The sequence below is a fragment of the Mytilus galloprovincialis genome, chromosome 11 (assembly GCF_965363235.1).
Source record: "Mytilus galloprovincialis chromosome 11, xbMytGall1.hap1.1, whole genome shotgun sequence".
Lineage (NCBI taxonomy): Eukaryota > Metazoa > Mollusca > Bivalvia > Mytilida > Mytilidae > Mytilus > Mytilus galloprovincialis.
This window is the reverse complement of record NC_134848.1, coordinates 51,675,229-51,702,872: the sequence shown is the minus strand read 5'-3', so window position 1 is coordinate 51,702,872 and position 27,644 is coordinate 51,675,229. Positions and strand designations below refer to the sequence as shown.

General features: G+C 32.4%; 1 protein-coding gene and 1 long non-coding RNA gene across 2 annotated transcripts; both read left to right on the top strand.

The window, feature by feature from the left end:
• Positions 1-777: 777 nt before the first annotated feature.
• On the top strand, positions 778-2,440 carry LOC143051223 (uncharacterized). The gene is made up of 3 exons (XR_012970657.1): positions 778-909; positions 1,650-1,709; positions 1,984-2,440. It is a non-coding gene; the product is annotated as an uncharacterized LOC143051223 (long non-coding RNA).
• Positions 2,441-14,527: 12,087 nt separating this feature from the next.
• On the top strand, positions 14,528-25,984 carry LOC143050800 (uncharacterized). The gene is made up of 5 exons (XM_076223914.1): positions 14,528-14,747; positions 15,628-15,815; positions 20,385-20,604; positions 22,627-23,012; positions 25,931-25,984. The coding sequence occupies exons 1-5, from the start codon at positions 14,528-14,530 to the stop codon at positions 25,982-25,984; spliced, it is 1,068 nt and encodes a 355-aa protein (XP_076080029.1).
• The last annotated feature ends 1,660 nt before the right edge of the window (positions 25,985-27,644 follow it).

Here is a 27,644-nt window from a genome sequence, read left to right as displayed (position 1 = left end):
TATTTAAGCATGTCAAGTACTTTTTCTTCATTTGGATATTTTAAATAATATGGAGGTATGAACTTCCCCCTTAAATCCTTAACTTCACAGTTGGTACATTTACATATGTAGTGGTATACTTCCCCAAGACCAGCTTTACAGAGAGGACAAATCCTCTCATTTCGTAGTACATTTCTCAATCTTCCTGTTTCGATGGGAAACTTTGTATTACATACCCTTAATTTAGATATGTTTACTCTATGACCCCGCTTAATTTTAACAGATATGGTTCCAAGCAAAACTCTTCTTTAAAGTATAGATAAAATTCCCCCCTTGATTAATTGTTTATATCTAAGAACCATTTTTTAATAAACTGGTCCTGGAGACGCTGCCTTACATTAATTTTAATATAATTATAATCAACTTGCTCCGGTAAAAATTATAAAGTTCACAAAAGCCAGAGTCATTAAACACAGATTTTACATACTTAAACCACTTAAAATTACAACCTTCATGTTCATGCATGTACCAAAGAAACTTATAAAGTTTACCCGATAGTTTTTTTTATCATTTGTTGCTAGCTTGTGCCAAAAACATACCATTTTTAACTTGATCTGCAGTCACCGTACAACCTGCAACAATACACAATATCGCATAGTTAGCTATAAAAGGCGCCAAAACAAGTTTTAATTTTAACCTTGTAATGATAACCTTAAGTCTGTATTAGTTATCTCAGGAACATAATCAACTTGAAACCATGCATATTGTGTGAGGACGATTCTTATCAACATACTACATGTACAAACTTTGATAAGTAGTTCAGTATGACCTCTGTTGTGTTTTTTTCCTGTGTAAGTTGGATATTAGTATCCGATGCTATCACGACAAAAGATCAAGAAGATGTACTACATGCGATTAAATCTGCATACGGTAAATAGAAACTTTATTTTGATCTTAACAAACATAATTTTCCAAACGGCATGTATTAATAAATCAAGTGGATTTTGGATGGACATGGTAAAAGTTTGTTAGGAAACTTTTATACACACAAAAAAAAAAACAATTACACAGTGCAGAAATTTTTTAACAAACAGTGGGATTGCATATTTTTTGCAGAACAAGTATATTCAATGTGGTGACAGGCAAACATTAAGTTAAAAAAAAGCCGAAACGACTGTTATACACAGGGAGAAAAACCTTAGGAGTATGAAAGCGACAGCGCTCCAAAGAAAAAAAATATCGAAGCGTTGATGCTGCATGGCAAATGTCGAGAACAAAATTGGAAACCTAGAAGACACTGTACATATATTATATGATGGGCTTGAGCGTAATGAATAATCGGAAATCTCAAATATTTTCTTCAAACAACTATGAATTGAAATCTTTCCCTAAATATTACCCAAGCTTAGATGCTGAAAAACGTTTCTTCTAGATGCCAATTAAAACTGACATAGAAGAGGGTCGTCTTACAATTATGATGGTTAAGTTATCGTATATAATAAAATGAATGGAAAATATATGTCATACAGTTGTAGTGTAGCTTCTGGTGCGACTATAAATATGAACCCGTATGATATTAAAGTTGTATAAGTGTATAATTGTATATGGTACATGAATGAATGCCAAAGGTAAGCAGAAATAATAATTATTTTAATAACTTGTTTTTTTAGATGAAATGAAGAAAGAAGTTTCAACGCTGAAAGAAGAACTAACACTAATGAAACAAAAAAGTAAGTAAGCGTAGCAAAAGTTTGTTGTTACCTAAGAGTAAACGTTTTAACAGATAAATCAGCGATAGTCACTCTTTAATCCACTCGTTACTTTATCCCTTTTTGTTTTTAGCTATCTATGTAGTTATTCGAATGTCAATCCGTTCTATGGTTAACAGGAGTTTGATCAAAGTTGTTTATGAGTATATCTAGTCTTTGGTTAGTTATAAATATCATATCACGTTAAAAATTAAAAATATTAATTATTGTTTATATTTCGTTTCCTGATTTACAGATTGTGAATGTGCTACGAAAGTCGATTCATACAACAATAAAAGTCCCCGATTCTTAGTACCAAATGGACAGACTCCAGTGGCGTTCCACACTCACCTTTCTACAAACTTCAACGTCAGTTCCAATCATGCTGTCGCTTACGATGTTGTCAAAATTAACGCACCAGCAGCTGGATTGTATTTTATCACCAATACAGTCATGTCAATGCCTAACCATGGAATCCATGTTGAGATTGTTAAAAATGGAGTAGCTATTGGCAAGAACTGGGCCGATCACAACGGGTACGAAAGCGGTACCATGTCAGTAATTACCGATCTGGACGTGAATGACAGTGTTTGGGTGAGAGATTCGGACGGGGGGTCAGAACGTTTAGAGCATGATTACAACAGTTTTTCTGGTTTTCTGATTTATACGGAATATAAAATGAATATTGAAATAAAGATATCGTGTAATATTCACTATTTGTTTTTCTTATGGGGACTTATTTTGTATTATTATTAATGGATTTTGGAGAATTTCTCCCTGTATGCTAACATTGCCCATGTGAAATTTTGAAATTGTTTGTATAAACATTGAACGACAAAAATATGTGACATCAAAATTTTCTGACGTTAGACACGCGAAATTGTTTCTTTCAAAATTGTAACACAATGATGAATGCTGTACCCATATTTTGCCACTTGATTATGATCGATTTATATCTAGAAATTGACCATGATGATCGGTTGAAAACAAAACTTTACGACACATGAGTTGATTTTAGCTTCCCAATAGTGAGGCATTGGGAGGTTGAAATCCTCAGTTCGTTATCTTTTTACGGACGCCATCACGATTTGTTTCACTGTTATGGAATATCTGTCATAAAGAAGATATCGGATATGTTTCTGATGTCGTAACTTCAATTCCGTTCCCATTTCACGAATGTGACCTACCGAGTTAGACTTTTTTCCTTTATTCGTGACACTTTTAACTAATGTGTCTGTTCGTTTTGTTCATGCACCATTAGATCTATTTTTACACCTTATACATTATGTATCAGTATTGTTAAAACTTGTGACACTTGAAGAAGACCATTTGTTGAGCCGAAATATTTGTCAGCACGATTTAATAACAACATTTTCGTATTATAACATCTTATATCAGTACCGTTGTGCAAATCTTTAGACTGATATATATATATATATACAGATACATTTGGTAAAATGTGATCACTTTAACCCCGCCACGTTCTATATATGCCTATCAAAAGTAAGAAGCTGTGTTATTTAGTTTGTTGTCATTTGTCGAGTATATCGGATTATTTTGTTTTTTGATTATTGTATTTTTTTAAATTAGGTAGTTAGTTTTCTGGTTAGATTATATCTTTTTTTTTCGTTTCTGGATCTTATATAGCTTACTATGGGCTATGGTTTTTCTCAATATTGAAAGCCGTGTGGTGATTTATACAATAGTTGTTAACTTCTAAGTCTTTTGGTATGTGTAATTCAACAGACATGAGTGAGTGGCTTATTCTGTCAACCTGATGTCGACAGAAATCCTCATCTCATTAAATCAGATTAAGATAGAGAGATGAACAGGTGTGTTTGTTGGCTATCACATATTTATTATCTATCAATATAAACGTAAAATCAAAAGAATAATAATAATGTAATACAATTTATTAAAACATTTCAGTATTTCCTAATCATTATTTTCGTCGATTTTTAGCCATAATTATCGCCACGCCATGAATGCCATATCACTGACTTGTCTCCGCTAACACTGTAATTGATTCGCCCAGGCAGGTAATAACCATTTAGATTAGAATTATAACAATTATTATATCACCAGGCCCCACCATGTAGAACTGCACATTTTCCTATTAACATGTCATTGTCTCTGTCAAAAGTAGAAAACTTCATACCACTGTGATCTGTTAAAGAATCTCCTAAAATATAATTGTTTTGACTTTCATGTAAGAGAAGCTTTTATTGTTATTTAGTACCATATTCGTAACCAAAATAATCACCTTAGCTCTCAAACTAGAATAGGTGATCGAATTGCCAAGTACGTCGGGCACAGTGTATGGCGATTCGGTGCTACAATATCTCAGTAGCATGAGTTCTAATCCCGGCAAGGGAAGAACAAAAAAATGTTTCTGCAAATTTACAAATCTAACATTGCTGACCTGTTATTTAGACGAATTATATATTTATGAGATAAATAAGTACTAATTATGCCACTATCCAGCTGAGTCGCAATAGATTTGGACGTATGAAAGTATAGGTCACTATTCGGCTTCAGCATTGAGCAAAATGTAATGTATCTTCTTCTTGTAGGAAGAATCAAACTTAAATGTGCCCTTTTTGCATGTAGCTTTACTCGGGGACCTGTTATCAAATAGAGTATATACGTTCATATTTGAAGCCAGGGATTTTGTTAAAATTTTATCAACTTCTAAATGACATAATTATGCCTGTTCTCGTTTCCTTCTCATGATAGCATCAAAATATGACATGTTGTCCTGAAGACCATGTCTTCGTAGGTAATCATAAAAAAAATGTTACGCAAACTGGCTGATGTATTTTGGTTCTGGTGAGACAACAAGCCAAATACAAAAACAGTAAGGAAAAATGCTCTCGTTTTTAACTCACAACCCAGAAAACATTGAATGTCAAATACTTACAAACACCTCAATACTGAATAACCTTTTTTTTTTATCAAACAGCAAACATATATCATGTTATAATGTTTTTATCCTGTAACACGTCGGGTATCTACGACAGCCTTTTATTTGTCTGAACCAAACAGATAACAGTTTAACTTTAGGTCAAATTGTGTAGATAGGGTTGGAATTGTAGTTTCCTGTTCATTTTTAAATAAATAGAGAATTTTACCCTCTTATGTCGTACACGGTATTAGTCATATATGATGAGCAAAGAAATTTTGAAAACATCTTCATAAAACTGTATTTTCTGACAATGCATATGTATTATATATGTTACTACAAAATAACAGTGCGAACGATTACATCTATTCGGGACTATAACTTCACTTTATCATTGATATCGACTTCCTAGACGAATGACACGTGAAACAACTTATACATTTGGTTCACCCAAAGCGCTTTTCTCTATTTACCTTTATCAAATAATCAAGTTGGCAGATTTCTTTTCAAAGTTATGAAAAAAATGTTTAACATGATTGTGCTCTCATGTGTTTGTTTGTTTTTTGGAGTGTTTTTTTTTTGTTTGTTTGTATTATTATTTTTTTTTTGGGGGGGGGTAATTGAATAGGCGGATGTATATTGCCTTTCAAAACTAAAGGTAAAGCTTTGCATGCAAGATGATCCGTTTACCACCAAAACACATTAATCACATTCCCAGCATCGCCAGAATAACCACCAACAAAAAGCTGAAATCCATCCCGTTCGTCACCGATCGAAAACATTACATACTCTGCATATTTTACTTGGTTGTCGAAGTCTGACATTTCAACTCTTAATGTGTGTCTTCCATGGGACGAAATTTTGTGTATGTTTTCGTTACCTGAAAACAACAATAGAACAGTGAAGACAATTATCATCTCATCTATTTTGTATCCTGTACTAAGCACTAATCATGAGTTAATATGGTCATTAAAAGACATACCCTCATATAAGTAGTTGACTTACGATTGTGGTCAGTTTGATTAATTTGTAAGTATGGTAAAGCATATGTTTTATGTTACGTCTTTTGATTTAATAGGTTAAAAACAAAGATCAGTCATTATCACCGTCAAACCATTGTGCATGGGGTTTCAGAGAGAAAAGAAAAAAATGAAACAAAATAAAAATAAATTAAAGACGCAACAAACACAACGCACACTAAGAGATGGCATGAAAATACGTTTCCCCTAGAGTCTGCTGAGCTAAATAGTTCGCCATATGTTGCTTATATCGGAGTTTAATAAATGGAGATCATGCAAACCCTCTTTAGTTAGCACTGATCCTGTTAGATATCGGTTCTTCGATCAACCTCAATGCTTCTCGACGTCGTTCTCTTTTGTTTTCTTTTTTCACTGGCGTCTGGTGAAATATTATTTCATGATTCAAATTTAGTAATATAATTCTTTTTATGAATAGCAGTTACCTAGCCAGTATTCTCCACTGCTGTTCCCAAATCCCTCTTTGTATGCTGACCATCTCCGATAAAGATCAGTGCTTCCGTTGATTCTTCTTTGAATAACTTGTTTTATAATAAAATGTTGTAATCAATTATTAGTTCTAGGATGAAGGTGCTATAAAACAGGTTATAATTATTATTACTAGTTTTAATTGCAAATTAGAAAGTACGATAGCTTAGTATCACTATTATTACGTTTGAGAAGGTAAATTTGCTAGATAAAAGTCCTGGGTCGATATTGCCCCAAAATTCAGATATTCATCTGACTCGATATCTTTTTTAAAATCAGCCCTCTATATTGGTTATGCCATAACTATGTTGAAATCAGTAGTATTTTTACAAGTTCACAAACATATTTGTTTTTGTCTAATTGCAGGATAAAGTGAATAATTCAAAAAAACAAAAAACAAGTGAACTCAAACAAATAAAGCAAAACTAATACCGTCCATTTCCTGGTATCTTTCACATAACAATAAACTGGAACTGCGGGTAGGACATCGTCAGGATATATATTATAACCACCGGTCGTCACATCTGCGATATATACACATTCACGTGGTAAAATTCTACCTGCATAATTTAAAAAAAGATGTATTTGACAAATAATAATATATGACATCCTTATAACGAAAGTTGCTACCATGGATTTAAGAAGCAATGTAGTCAAATCACTGTTGTTGTCCAAAATGTTAAACAATTCCTTTTTTAATAGTTGCGTTATTTTGTTCTTTGAAGATGGTATTTGTAACAGTTCATAAAATGAAAATGATGTCGCGAGTGCAACAACAACAAATGCAACATATCTTTAATTAATCAATTCATAATGGAGTGTGTTAACTTGCGTAAACATGGATTCGCTGTCACAAAGTGTTAAAGTATGTTTAAATGAAGGATTTGGGTCGAGGAAACAGCATAGTGATTTACAGTTTATTTTGCTGTGTGTATTTATCCACTGTTTATGCGTTGAATCAATAACCCCAAACAACTTTATATTTTTCAACCACGAAAACCTTTCCTTATTGACAATGTCATGTGTGATTCATAACCGAGACACGTTCGTTTCAACGTTTCATTGTTTCCTGTTTGTTATATGTTGTATTTTACTGAGTTTCAGAAAATATCGATAAATGAAGGTAACGGTTTAAACAAATATCAAATCAAACTTTTATATTTTTTCCTGATAAAGCTTAAATTTTCTATTGCCTAATACGTTTAACATTTTGGCAACTGTTTAAAACAACAAATACCTAGCTTATTACTACATACCGTTTGAAACTGTGTTAAAACAGTGTAGATAACGATTGCATAGTTTGGTACTATTACAGCATGAGGAACACATAAACTGTCTTCCCTCAGATCTCCTTCCAAAAATTGAGTCTGTCAGATGACTGCAGGTCTATAACATGTATATCATTATCAGAAAAGATATCATCGAAACGTCTTTTGTTTCAAAATAATTCAAAAGACACGCTGCATGTTAAATACTTCTGATGTATTTAAGACCCCAGCTAATTAGTTAAACATACGGTTTGCTAAGTTGTTTTTTTTTTCTTTTTTTTCGCTGTATGATTTCATTTTGAACTGCGTCCGGTCATATATATTTTATATCAATGAAAAGTAATTTCCTCTTTTCAGTTCATCCGAAATCTATACTTTGAATGGAATTTGAACTAGAAATATGCATCACGTTAAACGTAAACAAAAAGGAATTTGTCCTGTCATAAGTTTAGAAAGTGTTAAGAAATAAGTTATCCTACTCCATCAGGCTACAAGTTGACAATCGACAAATATGGCTTTCATTTTAGTTCCCTCTGGGTCATATATGTATTCTCATGGTTTTGATCTTCTGCATCGATGGCGATTGATTTTTTTTTTACTTTGTTTGTATCGTCGTGTAATATGTTTTCGTATGTCATATGTTTTAGTATCATCTATATGTCATGGGTTTACATTGCACACGCTTATAATGTGACGTGTTTTTTTCTTCTGTCGGTTTTATATTAGGAACAGCAATAACACTACAACTTGACAAATTAATATCATATTCAAAGTAGCTTTAAAAGAATTTAGAACAAATTTAATAAAACTGATCTGATTAGCCATTTTCATTTAATGTCAAAAATATGCATCACTAGAATAATTGTTGTGAAAAATTACATAATATGTTAAAATTTGTTACAAAACTGGTTTAGGATATTTAAATCATATCAATCATATAGTGTCACATATGGACTTCTACGTTACGTTATGTGCGGAAATACACGAGGCACTGTTATGTGTCTTTGAATCGAATTCAATAGATATAATAAGCGTATATTCATAAAATCTTTTTAACTCAAACATAAGTTTATTTGCGTTAGTGTGTACTGTTTTCGATTTATTTTGAACTCAAAAAACGAAATATACCATCAAAACAAAATACATATTAAAAAAGTTTTGCAATTCCTCTGTTTAAATAATCATATATAAAGTGTGTATCAAACTACACTATCTTGATATTCGGTTATATAAAGTAGGATAGTTTAATTGAAACTAAAGTCCATATTGATTTATTTATCTCGAGATCACCTGATTGAATGGATAAAAGGCATACAAATGTAATCTATAATTTACCTGATTGTTTAACTGAAGGTTGGTTAACTTATTTTATTCTTGCAAATGTTTTCTGATAGCTTCGATTAAACTTATAATTTTGTCATAAAAAAAACAATTTCATACCAGCAGGAAGTTGTCTAAATATATGATTGTTTGTAGTTTTTTTTTAATATGAATATGGACATACTACAGGGGCATAGGCTTCAAAAACGTATATTTCTAAAATATGTTATTTGATCGGATGTATTTCGCTTTGGTACATCTCATAGTTTCACGTCAATAGTTGTTTTGTTTCCATTTATTGCACATATGTATAGAACAGTTTAATGATACTAACTGGTTGATTGATTGAACCTGATTTTTAGGTTTATATCATAAATAAAACAATTTTGTTAACGACAAAACGTCAATGAGACAACAGCCCAACACAATTCTGATTTGTTTCAATTCACAAGTGCTTATTTAATATACATTACTGTCTAACAATTAATGACCTGATAAAAAAAATCAAGGAATATTATGCGGACAGACATAAACATAAACATAAAAGCATTCATGATCAGTAAAGCATTTCAGGATGTGCACTATTTTTTATAATTGACAATTTTCATTTATATTGCTAACAAAATATAAAAACGGTTCTCATCTGATTAATTTTACAAAAATGGAAAATATTTAGGTTAACTATAGAAATTAAAATTTAAAAATGTCTGTAAAATGTCGGTACAGAAATCAGCAATTATGTCATTTTACAACCTTTAAATCTCCAGTTGTGATTAAGCAGATCTGCAAAATGACTGCATTGTACAGGAATGGATCGTTTTGCTCAATTATAATTCTGTAATGTGTTATGCTACTATTATGAGTAATTTCGTCGTTACTTCTTTATGTTTTTGCCAAGACTAATGAGTTTATTTTTGTCACCTCTTCAGTAAATATACTCATGATATGTTTAAAACAAGACTTGTGGGAGGGTTGGGAACTCGCTAATATTTTCACCCCGCTGTATTATGCATGTCCCAAATCAGGAGCCTGTTATTCAGTGGTTGTCGTTTGTTTATGTGTTAGAAATTTGTTTTTCGTTCTTTCTTATGTATAAGTTAGGCCGTTAGTTTTTTTTTTTGCTTGAACTCTTTTACATTGTCATTTCGGGGCCTTTTGTAGCTGACTACGCGGTATGGGCTTTGTTCGTTTTTTGAAGGCCGTACGGAGACTTATAGTTGCCAATTTCTGTGTCATTTTGGTCTCTTGTGGAGAGTTGTCTCATTAGACATGTTACGAAAAGGTAAATTATCGACGCTGAGGTTGACAAATTAGTGTTTAAATGTGGGGACTGTGTCAAAACACTAATTATCGATTCAAACAGAAAAAAATCAATGTGAGTGATGTTAACCAGGTATCTTGCTTAATTCTTTGTTCAATAAAAAATATACAAAAAGATTAGAGCAACCATTTTCTTATATTATTTCTTGAAATTATAGGATGGGAAAAGTATACGTGTTTATGGGAGATGGGGACGATGTTTTTTTTAGTATGATCTTTTACATTTAGACAAAATCAATTAATAAGCCGGTTTTATTTGTTTACTTTATTTATTACGATATCGATCTATTACTCCGCTACTGAACCTCATCCTGAAAATGTATGAACAATTTGTCACTGGACGAAAAATAAACAACATTCAATTAATCTCTGCAAAAGCCGCACAAAACTCTTCTGTCTTGTTGTTTTTATACCCCCACCTGCGATAGTAGAGGTCATTATGTTTTCCTCGGTCTGTCTGGTCACGATTCAACTTGAAATTTATATCACACGTTTCCTTTGAAAAGATCTTTCTAAATTGAATGCCACATAAGAGATTTCAACCAATACTTCACACAGTCCACTGAACATAGAAACATGATAATGTGATTGGACTTCCATGTACTATAAACACATTACCGTTTTTCCGATGTCTCCATATGCTTCAACTAACTTGGAAAGGTTTTTTTAGCGCCCTATAGCATGTTCCACATAAATCTGATACCCGAAATATAGTTGCAAGTTTATTTTAACATTTTATTAGGTCTTTCCACTTTTCTGTGGAAAGACCTATTGTTTTTCTTCTGATTATTTTTTTTTTTTTCTTCCGCCTAATTTTGTTCTTGCGATAAACATTTGTTTCGCAATATGTCGCTTAGATATTTTGTATATGATATCGAACAGTTTATGCGCTTTTGAAATTTACCCTGCGTAAACGAATACTTTTCTTTGTAGGAGTTATCTCCCCAAACACTGTTTTCCTTGTTAGCGCATCTCCTTCGCAACCGTTAAAGATTATGACAAATTTATTTTACAAAATTGCTCGTTATATCCTTGGCATGATTTGTCCTGTTTTGACCGAAGCGATATGACCGCTCCATATGAGAGTTATTTCCCCTTATGCATCTGATATAAGTGATATGAATTTCTATCTTATAAATCATAAGTGATAGAGACCTAGGATCTTTTGATTTGAGGTCCTTGGTCCCAAAAAATAAAAATTAGGTCAAGGTCAAAGGTCAAGGTCATATTCTAATATTTGAATTTGGCTTATTTTCACTTATATCCAAAGACTGTATAAGATATCAACAAATTATTTTTACTAAATTGTTAGTTGCGACATGTCGTAAGATGTAAATTTTGATTGCAAGCGTACGTTGAATGTAAAAGGGAGTTTTCTCCCCTCTTGTATTTAAAAATACGCGTTTGGTGATATAACTCATTAACTAAATATAATTAAGACCTATGGTCTTTTGATTTGAGGTCCTTGGTTTATGACCTTGAAATTGATCTCAAGGTCATAGCTTAATTTGGCGTTCTAGATTTTGACCTTTGCTTTTATTCTATATGTATACATGATAAAGATATACAACTTTTAGAAAAAGGTATCAAACCATTTAACCTTGAAAAAAACAACCGGAAGTGACCTTTTGTAAACCGGAAGTAGCTATTTTTTTGTACTTTATTAATATAAAAGTATATAGAACCAGATATTTTTGGAATTAGTGTCAAGTAAATATTCAAATATAATCGGAAGTAACAAATTATCTCCCTTATTTAAAAAAAATGTATGGAAACAATATATTTTTGGAATCAGCTTACTAGGAGCTATCATTTGATGATTGAAATGACATTTTAAACTTAGTTTAACAACTTTTCATATCAAAATACATTGTTTTGATGGAAAGACCTTCAATTGTTCTCTGAACAATTGGTTTTTAATTCTTTCTGATCTTTTTCTACAGGTAGCCGTCTAAGTAATGGCGCAAATGGAGAAAATAGACGGAGAACGACATGCGGTATTTTTTATTTTACCTTAAATGAAAATATCCCGAGGAAATCTGGTCACACCTGGTCAATTTTAAGGCATTGTTTTCTCAATTAAAATTTAGAGCATCATCCTGCTGTCTTAGGAAACTACTGCGTGTGATAGTAATCATATTGTCTACAAAAACTTGCGTAGGTATGCAATGCCTGTATATGGGGTAAAAAGTAAAATCACAAAAATACTGAACTTGGAGGAAAATCAATTCGGAAAGTCCATAATCATATGGCAAAATAAAATAACAAAACGCATCAAAAACGAATGGACAAGAACTGTCATATTCCTGACTTGGTACAGGCATTTTCAAATGTAGAAAATGATGGGTTAAACCTGATTTTATAGCGCTAACCCTCTCACTTTGATGACAGTCTCATCAAATCCCGTTATATTTACATTGATGCGTTAAAATTGTGCCTGCAGCTTCTTTTCTGATGTGAAAATGGCACAACAATTGCTGTCAAGTACTGCTTATGTTTTGGGCGTTTTATGCCACCCTTCCACTATGTATTCGATGATAAGCAATCCGCAAAAAGTAAGTCACATGTTCAGAGACACTTCCAAATGAATTCACAGTTTAAGTATTACCTTTTTTGTTTGAATTTTTGTAAAGACTTGGTTACAGTTAGATAAATAAACTAAGAAAATGCATGCATAAGAGTGTATATAACAGTGAATACTTTTGGAATGTTTGAAATTCAGGTTAAACGGGTACGACAATTTTAAAGATAAAAAATTTAAATGCGGCATATATCATGTTTTGAAATTTTGCATTAATATGTTTAAGATATTTTTCCAAAGATCCTCAAATTATTTAGTTATGTCTAACCAGTCACATTTCACATCTGGTGCAGGGAAATTGGTACCGTTAATGTTATTACTACCACTGGGTTGATGCCTCTGCTGGGGGACTGTTAGTCCCCGAGGGTATCATCAGACCAGTAGCCAGTACTTCGGTACTGGCATGAAAATAATGATTTTTTGTGTTATTAAAATTTCCTGTTACAAAATATTAGAAATTATTATAAATTAAGGAATTTATCTCCCTCATGCAAAGCTCTGATTCCTTTTACGGATTTGGCTATACTTTTTGGACCTTTTGGATTATAGCTCTTTATCTTTTATAAACGCTTTGGATTTCAAATATCTTGGCCACGAGCATCACTGTAGAGACATGTATTGTCGAAATGCGCATCTGGTGCATGAAAATTGGTACCGTTAATGTTCTTACATGAACATAATATAAGATAAATTATCTTTTCCAGATAAGGTATTATATGATCATTATTTAATATTGTATGATAAATCGGTTCTGCATTGGGTACAACCCGTCCTTAATTTCTTACCACGGATAAACACACCTTGGACAAGTGAACAAGTGAAACTGGAAACTACTACTCATTGATGATACCCCCGCCCAAATACTTGACGGTAATATGTCCTCAGGCACACGGTGGCAAATACACATTGTCTAACAATTGTGTTTGAAGGATAATGGACTTGGAATAACATAATTATAGCTCATATATTGTCACCTTATGATATTTCCCTCGCTTACACCGCATAAATTACTCATGCAGCAGTCAATCGTGATCATATAGGTATGCAAGACATATAGGTTTTCCATAAAATTTGACAAATTTGACAGTGTATGGTCTTCACTGAGTTGTTTGACAGTTTCTTCACTAATCGTGAACTTAACATGACAATGTCATGAACGCATTTTATAACATAGTTATCATGGAAATTTTGTACTTTCTCAAAAAACTGAAATCTTTCTTAAATTAGGTAACTATTACTCTTGCTGTGTGTTTGTCTTTTCTACATTGGCTAGAGGTAAAGAGGAAAGATTGAGATCTAAAAAAAAACTGTGTTACGCCTGATCCAAGTCAGCAGTCTCTGGCCTTTGTTAGTCTTGTGTGAATTTTTATATTATTTTCTTTAATGTATTTCTGAATTTAATATAACTTCCATTTTCACTGAACTAGTAACCGTTTTTGCTTTTGTTTTTTTACAGCTTTGTTAAAGGGCTAGCTGAAGCACGCCTCCGGGTGCGAAATTAACTCGCAGTTTTTAAAACCCATTGGTGGCCGTCGGCTGTTTTCCGCTCTTTGGTCGGGTTCTTGTCACTTTGAAACATTACCCATTTCCATTCTCAATTTTAAATGACGGCAAAGCGACGTCAATTATAAAATATAGGTTTAAACTTGACAATGTTAAATGTGTATCCACATTGTTTAAATAGTGCATACTAGATGGTTTTCTTTTCAGAAAATATCATCATACAGGGAAGTGCATGGGTCTTTATTTATATCAGCAAAACAACAATGACCAACAATTTACATAAGATCCATATCTCTGTATGAACAGCGAAGAACATTTTTGTATATGTTATACAAGGAAATAAAGTTAGGAAGAACTCTGTACAAAGAAAACTTCAATCTAAGTTTGTACAGTCAAGGACGATGGCATCTAGACTTTCACAGGAGGAAGAAAACTATGTCCGGATGAGTTTGTTACTGATAGGAATATCACCTCGTGCAGCACGAGTCTTATTTGATCGTGAATTTTCGCCAACATGTTTGGATTCCTCGCTAAAAAAAGAATACAAAACATTGAGAGACCTTCAGAAAAAACGAATTATTAATCAGTCACAGTGGAACCTGTTGTTTCCCATAGTTCATGGTGAGTAACAGTGACATCGGTACGTCAACATGCATATATATACACACAATTTCACTCATAAAAAAACCAAATTAAACCATTTTCATCAATACCTTTTTAAAGTGATATGTTTTTCCTCTCTGTTCCTAATAACTTATTTTATATTTGAAATCTTTTGTTAGGCAGAATAACTTCTAAATGATGTTCATCATACATATTATGGACCTTGGGTATTTTGATATGATACGCATGATCTTTTTGTTTCCTAAGATACGCGTATGTTTATCTGACATTGTGTTCAAAATATGAATGTACGATAGTAATGTTTATCTCTGTGCCCAGTGTTCGTCCGTTTGTTTGTACTATATTACTGTCACGTAGTGTGGTCATTTGAGCGTTATTTTTTAACATTGCCATATAAGCGGGATGTTGGACTAGCGGTAAAACCCGGTTAATCCAAACATTTGTTTCTTAATACATCCTAAACCAAGTCAGGAATATGACAGTTGCTATCAAATAGTCCGTTTCTATGTATGTTTGCGTAAGATTTTGTTGCAGCTCTATTGTTTCGTTTATTTTCTTATGGTTTATGTGCTTTCTCTAGTTTTAGTTTGTAACCCAGATTTGTTTTCTCTTAATCGATTTATATATTTGTAGAATTTCTACAAGAAAATTTATATTCTAACAATATTTTGTTTACAATGGTTACTTTTTGAATTAATATTTTGAATGTCTGCAGAAATATTTATTTACGCCTGTCTAAGCTATATATGAGATAGAACGACATTCAATTTGTCTCTGAATACTAGTAATTAGTCTCATTATGCAGGAGTGTGATTATCTTATATTCCATTTCTAGATGTTCTTGATTCAAAAACATTTGATGTGACTCTTATGACAGTGTTACTTAGAAACCTGACCAACCTGAACCCTCCTTATGGTGGATATGACATTTTGCCACCTCTTAGTGAAGTAACACCTTCTTCAGATTTGGCAAGAATAAAGTATTATAGAAATATCCTGGCTCACCTGGATGAAGGGAGAATTGACAATTCAATGTTCAATAAGGAATGGGACGATATTACTGGAGTAAGTACATTAAAACAATATCATATAATTCCATTTTCCTAAGAATAGGATGAAACCCTTAGAATAATAACAGGGTTTGACATTAACTTGCATAACAATTTTTTAGAACAACTTAAAAGTCTCCATACTGAATTATTTGTCTAAAATGGAAAACCACTAGTCAAAAGAGTACTTACTGTAATTTTTAGACATATGATTTTGCAAACTGTAGCTCTCTGTTTCCTGGTATTCTGACGAAATTTTGAATTCACAAGAATCAGCTGCCTTGCTATCGTAAATCAAAGGGGCACGGGAATATTATAGTATAAAAATAATATTCACGTTATCAAATGAAAAATAAAACAATTCTACCGAGCTCAAAAGCTAATATGGGATCGATTAACTGAGGGATTTCTCGTAATTATTACTTACGAAACTCATTTCCTCCAACAAGATTGTTCTAAATGTTGAGAAATCTCATCAATAAGTACTCAATTAATGTTATCTTTATTGATATAAGTTTTTATCTACCTATATTTCACCTCTTCTACAATTACTAACACCCATAGACTACCCAACTCTATACACATAACACTAATTAAAACCAAACTAGTCTAAATTGATTTATTACTGAAATCAAAACATTAAAAATAACACCAAATAAATTCAAATAAGCAAGATCAAAATTTACCTCGGGAAAACAAGTTTAATCGAGTCTTTGTTTTATATTAAACTTTTTTTTTTATTTGCACATGAACATAATAAGATAATAAGTTACACACATCTGTATGCATAATAGTTATATATACTAAAAAGAAAGATATACAATATATTTAATCGACACAGCTGTTTTAGTGTGATATATTGCAGATAGTGATTTTAAGATAGAGACTGTTTGGATATGAAATATATATACATTATATGTGGAGTCTATTTTGTTTTTGTTTTTTTTTTTGTTTTTATGGTAGTAAAGGAGTCTAGGGGTAACAACAGTTTTCTGCCCTATTGAGTAAATTATTTTTCTAGAATATATTTTTTCTATTAATATCATTTTTATCTGCATTTTTTAAAATACCAAATAAAACCATACCAATATTTAAAGATAGTTCTATTTCTGTCTTCTCAAATATCCTGGAGTAAGGTCTTTCAATAATTTTGATAAATATGGACACATCCATACTATATGTTCTATTGTTTCGATCCCTCCGCACCCAAAGCTACAAATATTTGTATCCTTAATTTTTATTTTAAGGAGAAGTTCATTCGTGCCTAAAACTCGATGTATTATTCTGTATTGAAACCACTGCAATGTTGATTTTTTTGTAACATAAAAGGGCAATACATGGATATTTTTCCAATTGCAGTTTGCATTGAGAATTAATGACCATTTTTTTCACATTTTTGTTTAGGATTTGACTTTTACCATTCAAAATATTATACATATCTTTTGAACCTTTCTGGGATTTAAAAAAAAACTTTAACACTGAGGGCAAAACTGGACCGTTTCTCTCTTTAAGTCATTTGGACATATTTTATATTCTTTAATATACTTTTTTTATTGCCGAAATTAGGCCTTGATATGTGAGAAAATTAGTTTTAATATTGTATACATTATTAAAGTTATCAAAAGTCATAAAATTTTCACCTTCCTGTAACAAGTCATTGATCAGCCAAACCCCTTGTTTTGTCCAATCTTTATATAAAACTAAATGGTTACCAATCTTTATTCCATCATTCTTCCATAAAGGGCATGTTTTAATTTGAGAGTTATTTTGTACATTTTGAAGATCTTGCCAAGCATCAAATACTTCTTTCCAAAATGGATTATTCAACTTTTTTTAAGGACCAAGAAATTGCATTTCCAAAAATTTATATAAATTTTCTGAAAAGAGGAATAGTTTCACTAGTTTTGAATTATTTCTATTAATTCTTCTTATCCAGGTTAATTTACGAACTTTTACGTAGTTTTCAATATTTATCATTTTTAATCCTCCTAAACAGTGTGGTTTGGATAAGGTGTCTCTGTTGGCTTAATCTGGTTTGCTATCCCAGATAAAAGAAAATATTTTTTTCAGTAAAATGTTTAAGCTTTGTGCTATTTGGACAAGGTATGGACAGGCATAAATGGTTTAATTTTGATATTATAAGTGTTTTATCACTGTTATTTTTCCAATTGGTGAGAGTATTCGATTAGACCAAGTTTTTATATCTATAAAAAAATAAGTCAATATCAGGTTATGAACCTAAATTTTTAGAAACACTTAATATTTCTTTTAAAGATTCTTTAATAAAACCATTCTTGGCAGTCGCTGAACGACATCTACCGTGTCTTTCGAACAATCGATCGGAAATGCCTTAATTAGCGCAAGTTGTACATTTGTAGCTCCACCAGAACGTAAACTATGCAATACATTTTTCTTAATATATGACACAAATGGTTGAAAAGTTTCAATAAATAATTCTCTAAAACGTGTGTAAAGACAGTGGTTCATTATCCTTCCGAAGTACATATCGATCCTTGAATTTTGTTTAATTTCTGAAAATCAACTCTTCTGAAACCCGCGAAATATCAGCCAACAACAAATATAACTTTAAATTCTGTATTGGACCCATATGGGAATCGATACAGGCTATTACTACAGAATTGCCATCACGGTAAACATCAGATTTACTTTTCGGAATAAATAAAGATACATAACCTAAATCAAACTTGCTGTCACATATCCGTATATTTAATAGGTCGGACACGCTCAAAATCCTGAATAAGCAAGTAAACACGCGCAAATAATACGCTGTGACATAACATTATATTCTTTAAATAATGAACTATACATTTTAGGTAGAAGCTCAAGATGACCTGGTTCCCTTTTTTCCGTTCGTGTAGCTAAGCGCCGTTTTGACCTTCTAATACATTTTTCACAACTAAATTTTCGGAAGGAGACGTTTTACTAATCACTTGATGTGCCAATTGTATTCTATAAAATGCTAAAATCACCGGACTAGCAGTGTTACTGTTTTGAACTAATGAAGATTAATAGAGTGCAACGTGCAAAGGTTTTGACGGTAAAATATCACAACCATTTATACCGTATACCGTACAAAACCGTATCAACGGCCCACTTTTGACAACGGATAAATCCCGCATTGGAAGTTTTAACGGTACTGTCAGATTTAGATTCGCAAATATACTTATCTTCTGAACCACTAGCAATTTCGTTTGACTCTTACTGACGAGCGGTGTCCCATCCCCCTTCAGACGTATCCGCGATCGTTATCAACTTATTTCTTTGTTTAAGCCTCTCGGTACACGAATAAATAATATCTCTAAAACTGTACGCAAAGAAATTTCTTCAGAGGATGTACCTGAATCCATGTTTACTATTAACTGGGAAAACACGTCTAATCGAGTCGGCTCTGTCGTGCTAAATGGCTATATCCCATGAAGCTCTAAAGTACAAACGGTTTATCGGGAGACAACTAGGAGAAATTAATTTCAATCTAATTCAGTGCCTTCAAAAGGTTGACATTGCATTTTTGTTAACTCTAATGTAAATAACATGCTTTAACATTTAAAAAATTAACAGGAACGCTAAAAACTAAATATTTGAAAACCAATTATTCATAAGAACTGAAGCAAATGAAGAGTTATACGACCAAATAGGACCTACTTAAAAGCCAACTTTGTCTGAGGGAGTTGGAGCCTTAGTTTCTTTGTAATGTTTATAATTTCAAAATGTATAAACGAACAATTTTAGAAAATGCCAGGATTGTGTTCGGTAGAGGTACATGAAGGTATGACATGTGTGTGGTAGGGGCAAACGCATTTCGTCTCGTGTACTTCCGTATGGTTAGAAAATTTATCAAATACTCCATGTAGGCAATCAAATCCGGTCTTAGAAATATTATTTTAATTTCGATTTGTCACGTGTTTAACCATAAGTTTCTTGAAAAGGAAAATGACGATGATTTACTATAAAATTGTTTGAACTGCTTAAAGTTTATTGAACACTTTATGCATGTCCCTTTTGTTAATCAAAGTGCAATGTTAGAGAAAATCATTTGGTGATCAGGTTGAAAGGATGGAGATAATCCTCTAGTAATGAGGTTGGAGATAATCTCATGGTCAGGTTTAAATGTTCGATGTATTCCATTAGTGATTAGGATGAAATTTTAAAGTTAATTATGTTTGTTAGGCACTTGTATTAGCAGTGACATTTATCATTTCATAAGAGACGCTTGATCCCACCACCAAAGTTATACTTTATAAACTTTGCAAGTTTATTCATAGTTTTCATGTGTTAACTGTTAAAATGTTTGCATTAGTCTATCAAATTAAAGTTACATATAGGCAAGATTTATCTTTGTGTCAAAAGATAATATGATTTTCTGAAAATATGAAATATTTTGTAAATAATGTATTCATTTATTAATTATTATTACGCAAGTTCAAGACTTATTCAATGAATAAGAAATATTTGATGCATTTGGTGTTGGGCATATAAATTAGTTTGATTGAAACGCATTTTATCTTAATTACTAGTAAACTATGGAATAACTATATTTGTCAACAATTTCTCAATAATTTTCCAGGCTGTCGGCAGATTAGGTGGACAATCAATGAAGCAGGAATGTGATAATTTAAAAACAAAGATATTGGACCAGACTAATCAAGAAATAATGTTAGACATTAAACGTTCAAATGATGAAATTAGGGAATTAAAACAATCAGTAGACAGTTTGAAAACAGCAAATGCAGATCTGACAGAGGAAGTAGAAAAGTTAAAAGATACAGTGCCTTGGAATATAAGAGGTAAACAGATGTCGAGATGTTATCGATATTCTTCTGTAGATCTGATTGACATCTAACCTTTGATGATCAAATTAAAGTGTTAAAGGTATTCCTTTGGTGATCATATTGGATCCTAGAGATAACTTCCTGATGATAAGGGTTGACGTTCAATCAGTATCCTCTGGTTGTCAGGCTAGAATCGCATTTGCTTCCTTTGGTGATCAGCTTTGATTGTTGGGGATAATCCTCCGGTCATTAAATGAAATCTATAGAATCTTTTGTTTGTCAAGATTTAGCCATAAAGATAATCCTCTAGTGATCAGCTTGAAAATTTATAGATAATCCGCAAGTGATCAAGTGGGATTATTATGGATAATCAGGTCAGACTGTTTTTGATAATCCGTGGGTGATAATGTTGGAATGATAGAGATAGTTCTCTGTATCAGCAGGTGATTATATTCGAATTTTGGGGATAATCCTCTATTGATCAGGTTGGAATTGAAGGCTTTTCATGTAATGAAAATACATGAAAAGGTTGATAATTAGAACTAATCATATGGTGATCAGGTTGAAATGACTGAGCAAATCGTCTGGTAATGGGATATAAATGCTAGAGGTATTCCTCTGGTGATCAGGACGAAATGTTAGAGGTAATCATTCCTTGATCAAGTAAGAATCTTAGATAAAACTGTGTGACTATCAGATCGTATTTGGAACGTTCGACGTAAGTTTCTAGTTATCAGATGGACTGTTAGAGCTTAATCTTATGTGATCAGGTCATAATGTGGTGGTATGTTGATAAGGTAGGACTGTTCCGAGTAATCATCTTGTGATCCAGTTAGAATGTTAGAAATAAGTCTATCGTGATCAGGTTTTAGAGTTGTACACAACTGTCTCATGATCGGTTTGAATTTAGAATGAAGACATAAGACATAATTATCTACTGGTCAGGTTGCAATGTCAAATACTATCCACGCTTGATTTACGGATATACTGATCTGTTGATAATATTTAAATGCTAGAGATAATGATGTGACGATGAAGTCGAATGTAGAGATTGTTATCTGGCGATCAGGTTAAAATGTATGATATGCCACTGTAGTTGCCTTTTTTGCAAAAAAACATTATAGAGAAACAGTAATTGTAAATAAGGAAGATAATAAATACATTAAAATCTACAAAAAAAGTTAGCATTACCTAAATTGTTAACTGATACTTTATTGTCCCTGAATGACCATTTTCATAAATTTTATGACTCATTTGCAGAAACAAAGATCGATAGAGATCCACGATAAATAGTAAAAAGGTTCAGCAAAATACAAAACATGTCAACTGATTACTGAGAGAAGTAGTTGCCCTTCAAAGATGTGTTCCCTAATTGTTTTGGTTGATGCACAGACTGTGATAGATGCAGAAAAAAGAGAAAAAAAATACAAATCATTCATCATTAAAAAAAGTTTTTTTTTTGTAATAATTTTCTCTGAATGATGATTTATATCCCTTTTTGCATTGAAAAGATGCTTTAAGCTGCTGAGAACAATAGTTGCAAAGAAACCATAACAAAAAAAAATCTTTAAAAAAATCTACAAACAAGTAAATCAGCCCTTTGCTTTTCTCGTTTGATTTATTTTACATTTTGTAATTTCGATGCCTTTTATACCTTTCTATGTGATATTGGTTTTGCTCATTGTAGTAGCCTTATAGTGACCTAAAGATTTTATTTTTAAGGTCATTGGTCGCTGCAGAGTGATGCTTCTTTATATGACCAAATTGTCACATCAGTTATAATATCTATTGCCATTAAATATTTTTTTATCTCTAAATCCTTTACAGAGATTTAAAAATACATATAGTAAAACCCAGGAAATACGAAAAGCAATTAGAGAATATTTCCAGAGAACCAAACACAATTTATTGCAATTAAGTTGAAACAAATATCAAAAAAGCTTCCTTTTTCCTGAGTGAGCGAATCCGGATATAAACTTGAAAATCATTAAAATAAAGTCAATAATACGTAGTAGTATTCAATTACTTTCATTTCAGCACAAATCGGTGAGGATTTTGTCGAGTGGAAGGACAATGACAAGATATTTATACCAACAAGAGCTGCCAAACATGTATTGAAATGCATTAAAGAGAATAGTACTGTGACTATAACTGCTAGTTCTGGTGTTGGTAAGACGGTTATACTCCGACATGTGGCTTTACAAATGTCAGCAGAAGGCTACGATGTACTTCCAGTAATAGACCCATGTGACATTGTCAAGTTTTATAACCCGAACAAGAAGACACTGTTTGTTATTGATGATTTATGTGGGAACTATTCTTTAAATCAGACAGACATGAAAGTTTGGGAACCATTCATTGAGCAAATAACAAAAATTCTTTTAAAGAATAATGCTAAGATAATTGTAGCATGTCGATTACAAGTATATCAGGATGAGAAATTCGAATCTTTATCAGTTTTCAAATCTTGCATTTGTAACCTTTCATCAGAAAACATGTGCTTGTCTAAAGCTGAAAAGAAGTCAATAGCTAAAAAATATCTTAAAACTAAAGCTCATGATATTTCTGATTGTTATGATTTATATGATTGCTTTCCACTTTTATGTAAATTGTATCAACAAAACCCTTCACTGAATATCAAAGATTTCTTCCATAAGCCTTTTTCAGTTTATGAAGTAGAGATTGACATACTACAGAAAAAAGGATTTCACACTAAATACTGTGCCTTGGCTTTGTGTGTCGTGTTTAACAACAATCTTACGGAAGAAACGTTTACAGGGGAGGTGAATAAAGAAACAAGAACTATTATTGAGAACACGTGCGTGGCATGTAAACTGGACAGAGGAACATCAACGCTTAAATTACAAGATGAACTTAACTCGTTTATTCATACATTCCTGAAAAAGGAACAAAACATATACAAAACTATTCATGATAAAATATTTGACTTTCTAGTGTATTACTTTGGACAGAAAATAATACACTGTTTAATAAAGAATGCACATAGTAGAGTGATTATGGAAAGATTGTTGTTAGAAAAACAAGACAGTGATGATCAGTTTATAACAGTTGTGCCCGTTACGTATCACCAAATGTATATACAAAGAATGATTGACGACTGGTCAAAGGGTGTACTAATAGAAGTTTTGTGTAACATAAACATGAAGATACCTCACTTCAGAAGGAGAATCCTTTTTCATTTGGAAGGATTGGAGACGACTTACCAGAAAAATTTAGCACATACATGTGATGTACGTGACAATGTTACTGTACTAATGCTGTTATGTTCTTATGATGATATTTCAATGATTTCTTGGTGTGTTAATCATGGGGTGGATGTCAATCAGTGTAGCAAGACGAATGACACCGCATTGCATGTCGCAGTTTTTTATGGTTGGATAAAAATAGTAAGAATACTGTTAGACGCAGGAGCAGATTATAATATATGTAACAGTTATAGTTGGTCACCTGTTTTGCAAGCTTGTAGATTTGGACATACGGAAATAGTAAAAATGCTGTTAGACACAGGTGCAGATTACAATAAATGTCACAGTGATGGTTGGTCACCATTATGGATTTCTTCTAGATATGGATATACCGATATAGTAAGAATGTTGTTAGACACAAAATCAGATTATAATAAATGTGACAGTGAGGGGTGGACACCTTTTATGGCTGCCTGTAAATATAGTCATACAGAAACAGTCAGGATGTTGTTAGACACAGGGGCAGATTATAATAAAGGTGCCGATTCTGGTTGGTCACCTGTTAGTTTTGCTTCTTGTGTGGGAAATACTGAAATATTAAGATTATTGTTAGACGCAGGAGCAGACTATAATAAATGTGACAATTCGGGTTGTTCACCTGTACTGTTTGCTTGTTTCGAAGGATATACGGAAATAGTAAGGATGTTGTTACACAAAGGCGCAGATTATAATTATTGTAACAATGAAGGTTGGACACCTGTTATGTGTGCTTGTATAAACGGACATACAGATATAGTACGGATGTTGTTGGACATAGGAGCAGATTATAATAAATGTAACAATGAAGGCCAATCATTGGAAATAATTGCATCTGGAAGAGGTCGTAGGGATATGGTTCGTGTTATAAATGAATACATAAAGAAGGAAAAAGGTAATTGACAGCTGTTAAATAATTTTAAAATGTTGATTATTTCAATTTAGAGTGGAAACTTTCAAAATTCTTAATGAGTAAAAGTATCGGTGTTGTTTTATTATTATAGATTAGAGGCACATGGACGCAAACTAGAAATAAGACTATGTAATGACTAATTTTTCTTCCTATGTTTTTTATTAATGACATCTACTGTGAGTAGCATTAACATAGATAAAGTAATAAAATATATGGGCTGGAAATTATAAACAAAACTATCAATATTGACAAATCTAGTGTTTACGACCAGGAAAGGTCAAGTTCAAATACGATTTACCGTACCTACAAGTTTTTAACAATACATTTCTCAGTCAGATAGAACGGATAAAATCATTAGAGTCTCGGCCAAATGCAGTATCTCAAATAGTTATGAAAGGTACCAGAATTATAATTTAATAAACCAGACGCGCGTTTCATCTAATTATAAATTTATTGTTTACAAACTTTTGAATGTATTGAAATACAAAGGCTTTTCTACCTAAGGCAAACTTTTTGGAATTCTGGTCCTCAATGCTCTTCAACTTCGGACTTTATTTGACCATTTGATCTTTTTTGGATTCGAGCGTCACTGATGAGTCTTTTGTAGACGAAACGAGCGTCTGGCATATATACTAAATTTAGTCCTGGTATCTATGATGGGTTAGTTCATCTACATAACACCGTTGTGACAAATACGGCTAAGGTAATCTACTCCTGGGATAAGAAAAAATTCTTAGTTTTTCTAAAGTTTTGTAAACAGGAAATTTAAAAAAAAAAAGAAAAAGACCATATAACTGACATTCATTTTAACACATAAGTGCTGACTACTGGGTTGGTGATCCACTCGGGGAAAAAACGTCCACCATCAGTGGCACCGAAGCAGTGGTGTAAATAGTAATCCAACGTACCAGGATTATAATTTAATACATTAGACGCGCAGTTCGTCTACATAAGACTCATCAGTGACGCTCAGATCAAAACACTTAATAATAAAAATCAAGTAGAAAGTTGAAGAGCATTGAGGACCGACAGTTCCAAACGGTTGTGCCAAAAGTTGTGTGAATCTTTACCAGGGCCAATACAGAAACAACAAGTTAATAACGTTATACTAAAGAATTTTGTGAATGTTTAAGAAAAGATAGTTTTTAAATACAGATATTATCAACACGTTTAAATCTTACTTCAGCAAGACAAAAAGGAAGTCAACCTAAAGGTAAAAATAAAAGAAAGAGGCGACTAGATTCAAGCGAGTCAGATGAAGATGTTTCACTGGCCAGACTAGAGGAACAAATAAAAGGTAAATAAATCAATTTAGCTCACTTTAAATAACAAATCAAAATGACCACAAGATAACTTAAAAATATTAAAAATCTGTCATGTCAAATAATAAAATATTTCGAATTTTAGCAGTTTTTTCTTTAATTTGTAAAAATAAATTGTTGGTAACTTGTAAATACAAAAATGTAGTTATCAAACATACCAGGATTATAATTTAGTACGCCAGACGCGCGTTTCGTCTGCATAAGACTCATCATTACACCACTGGGTTGATGCCACTGCTGGCGGACGTTTCATCCCCGAGGGTATCACCAGCCCAGTAGTCAGCACTTCGGTGTTGACATGAATATCCATTATGTGGTCATTTTTATAAATTTCCTGTATACAAAAATTTGAATTTTTTGAAAAACTAAGGATTTTCTTTTTCCAGGCATAGATTACCTTAGTCGTATTTGACACAACTTTTTTTGGGAATTTTGGATCCCAAATGCTATTCAATTTTGTACTTGTTTGGCTTTATAAATATTTTGATATGAGCGTCCCTGATGAGTCTTATGTAGACGAAACTCGTGTCTGGCGTACTAAATTATAATCCTGGTACCTTTAGTAACTATTTACACCACTGGGTCGATACCACTGCTGGTGGACGTTTCGTCCCCGAGGGTACCCAGCCCAGTAGTCAGCACTTCGGGTTGACATGAATATCAAAAATGTGGTCATTCTTATAAATTTCCTCTATACAAAAATTTGAATTTTTCGAAAAACTAAGGATTTCTTATTCCAGGCATACATTACCTTAGCCTTATTTGGCAAAACTTTTGGGAATTTTGGATCCCAAATGCTCTTCAACTTTGTACTTGTTTGGCTTAATAAATATGTTGATATGCGCGTCACTGATGAGTCTTATGTAGACGAAACGCGTTTCTAGCGTACTAAATTATAATCCTGGTACTTTGATAACTATCATCAGTGACGCTCATATTGAAACACTTAAAAATCAAAAACAAGTAGAAAGTTGAAGAGCATTGAGGACCGACAGTTACAAACGGTTGTGCCAAAAGTTGTGTGAATCTTTACCAGGGCCAATACAGAAACAACAAGTTAATAACATTATACTTAATAATATTTTGAATGTTTAAGAAAAGATATTTTTTAAATACAGATATTATCCACAATTTTAAATCTAACTTCAGCAAGGCAAAAAGGAAGTCACCCTAAAGGTAGAAATAAAAGAAAATGGCTACTAGATTCAAGCGAGTCAGATGAAGATGTTCCACTGGCCAGACTAGAGGAACAAATAAAAGGTAAATAAATCAATTTAGCTCACTTTAAATAACAAATCAAAATGACCACAAGATGAGTAAAAAATATTAAGAATCTGTCATTTCAAATAATAAAATATTTCGAATTTTAGCAGTTGTTTTCTTTAATTTGTAAAAATAAATTGTTGGTAACTTGTAAATAGTTATCAAACATACCAGAATTATAATTTAGTACGCCAGATGCGCGTTTCGTCTCCATAAGACTCATCAGTGACGCTCATATCGAAACACTTAAAAATCAAAAACAAGTAGAAAGTTGAAGAGCATTGAGGACCGACAGTTCCAAACGGTTGTGCCAAA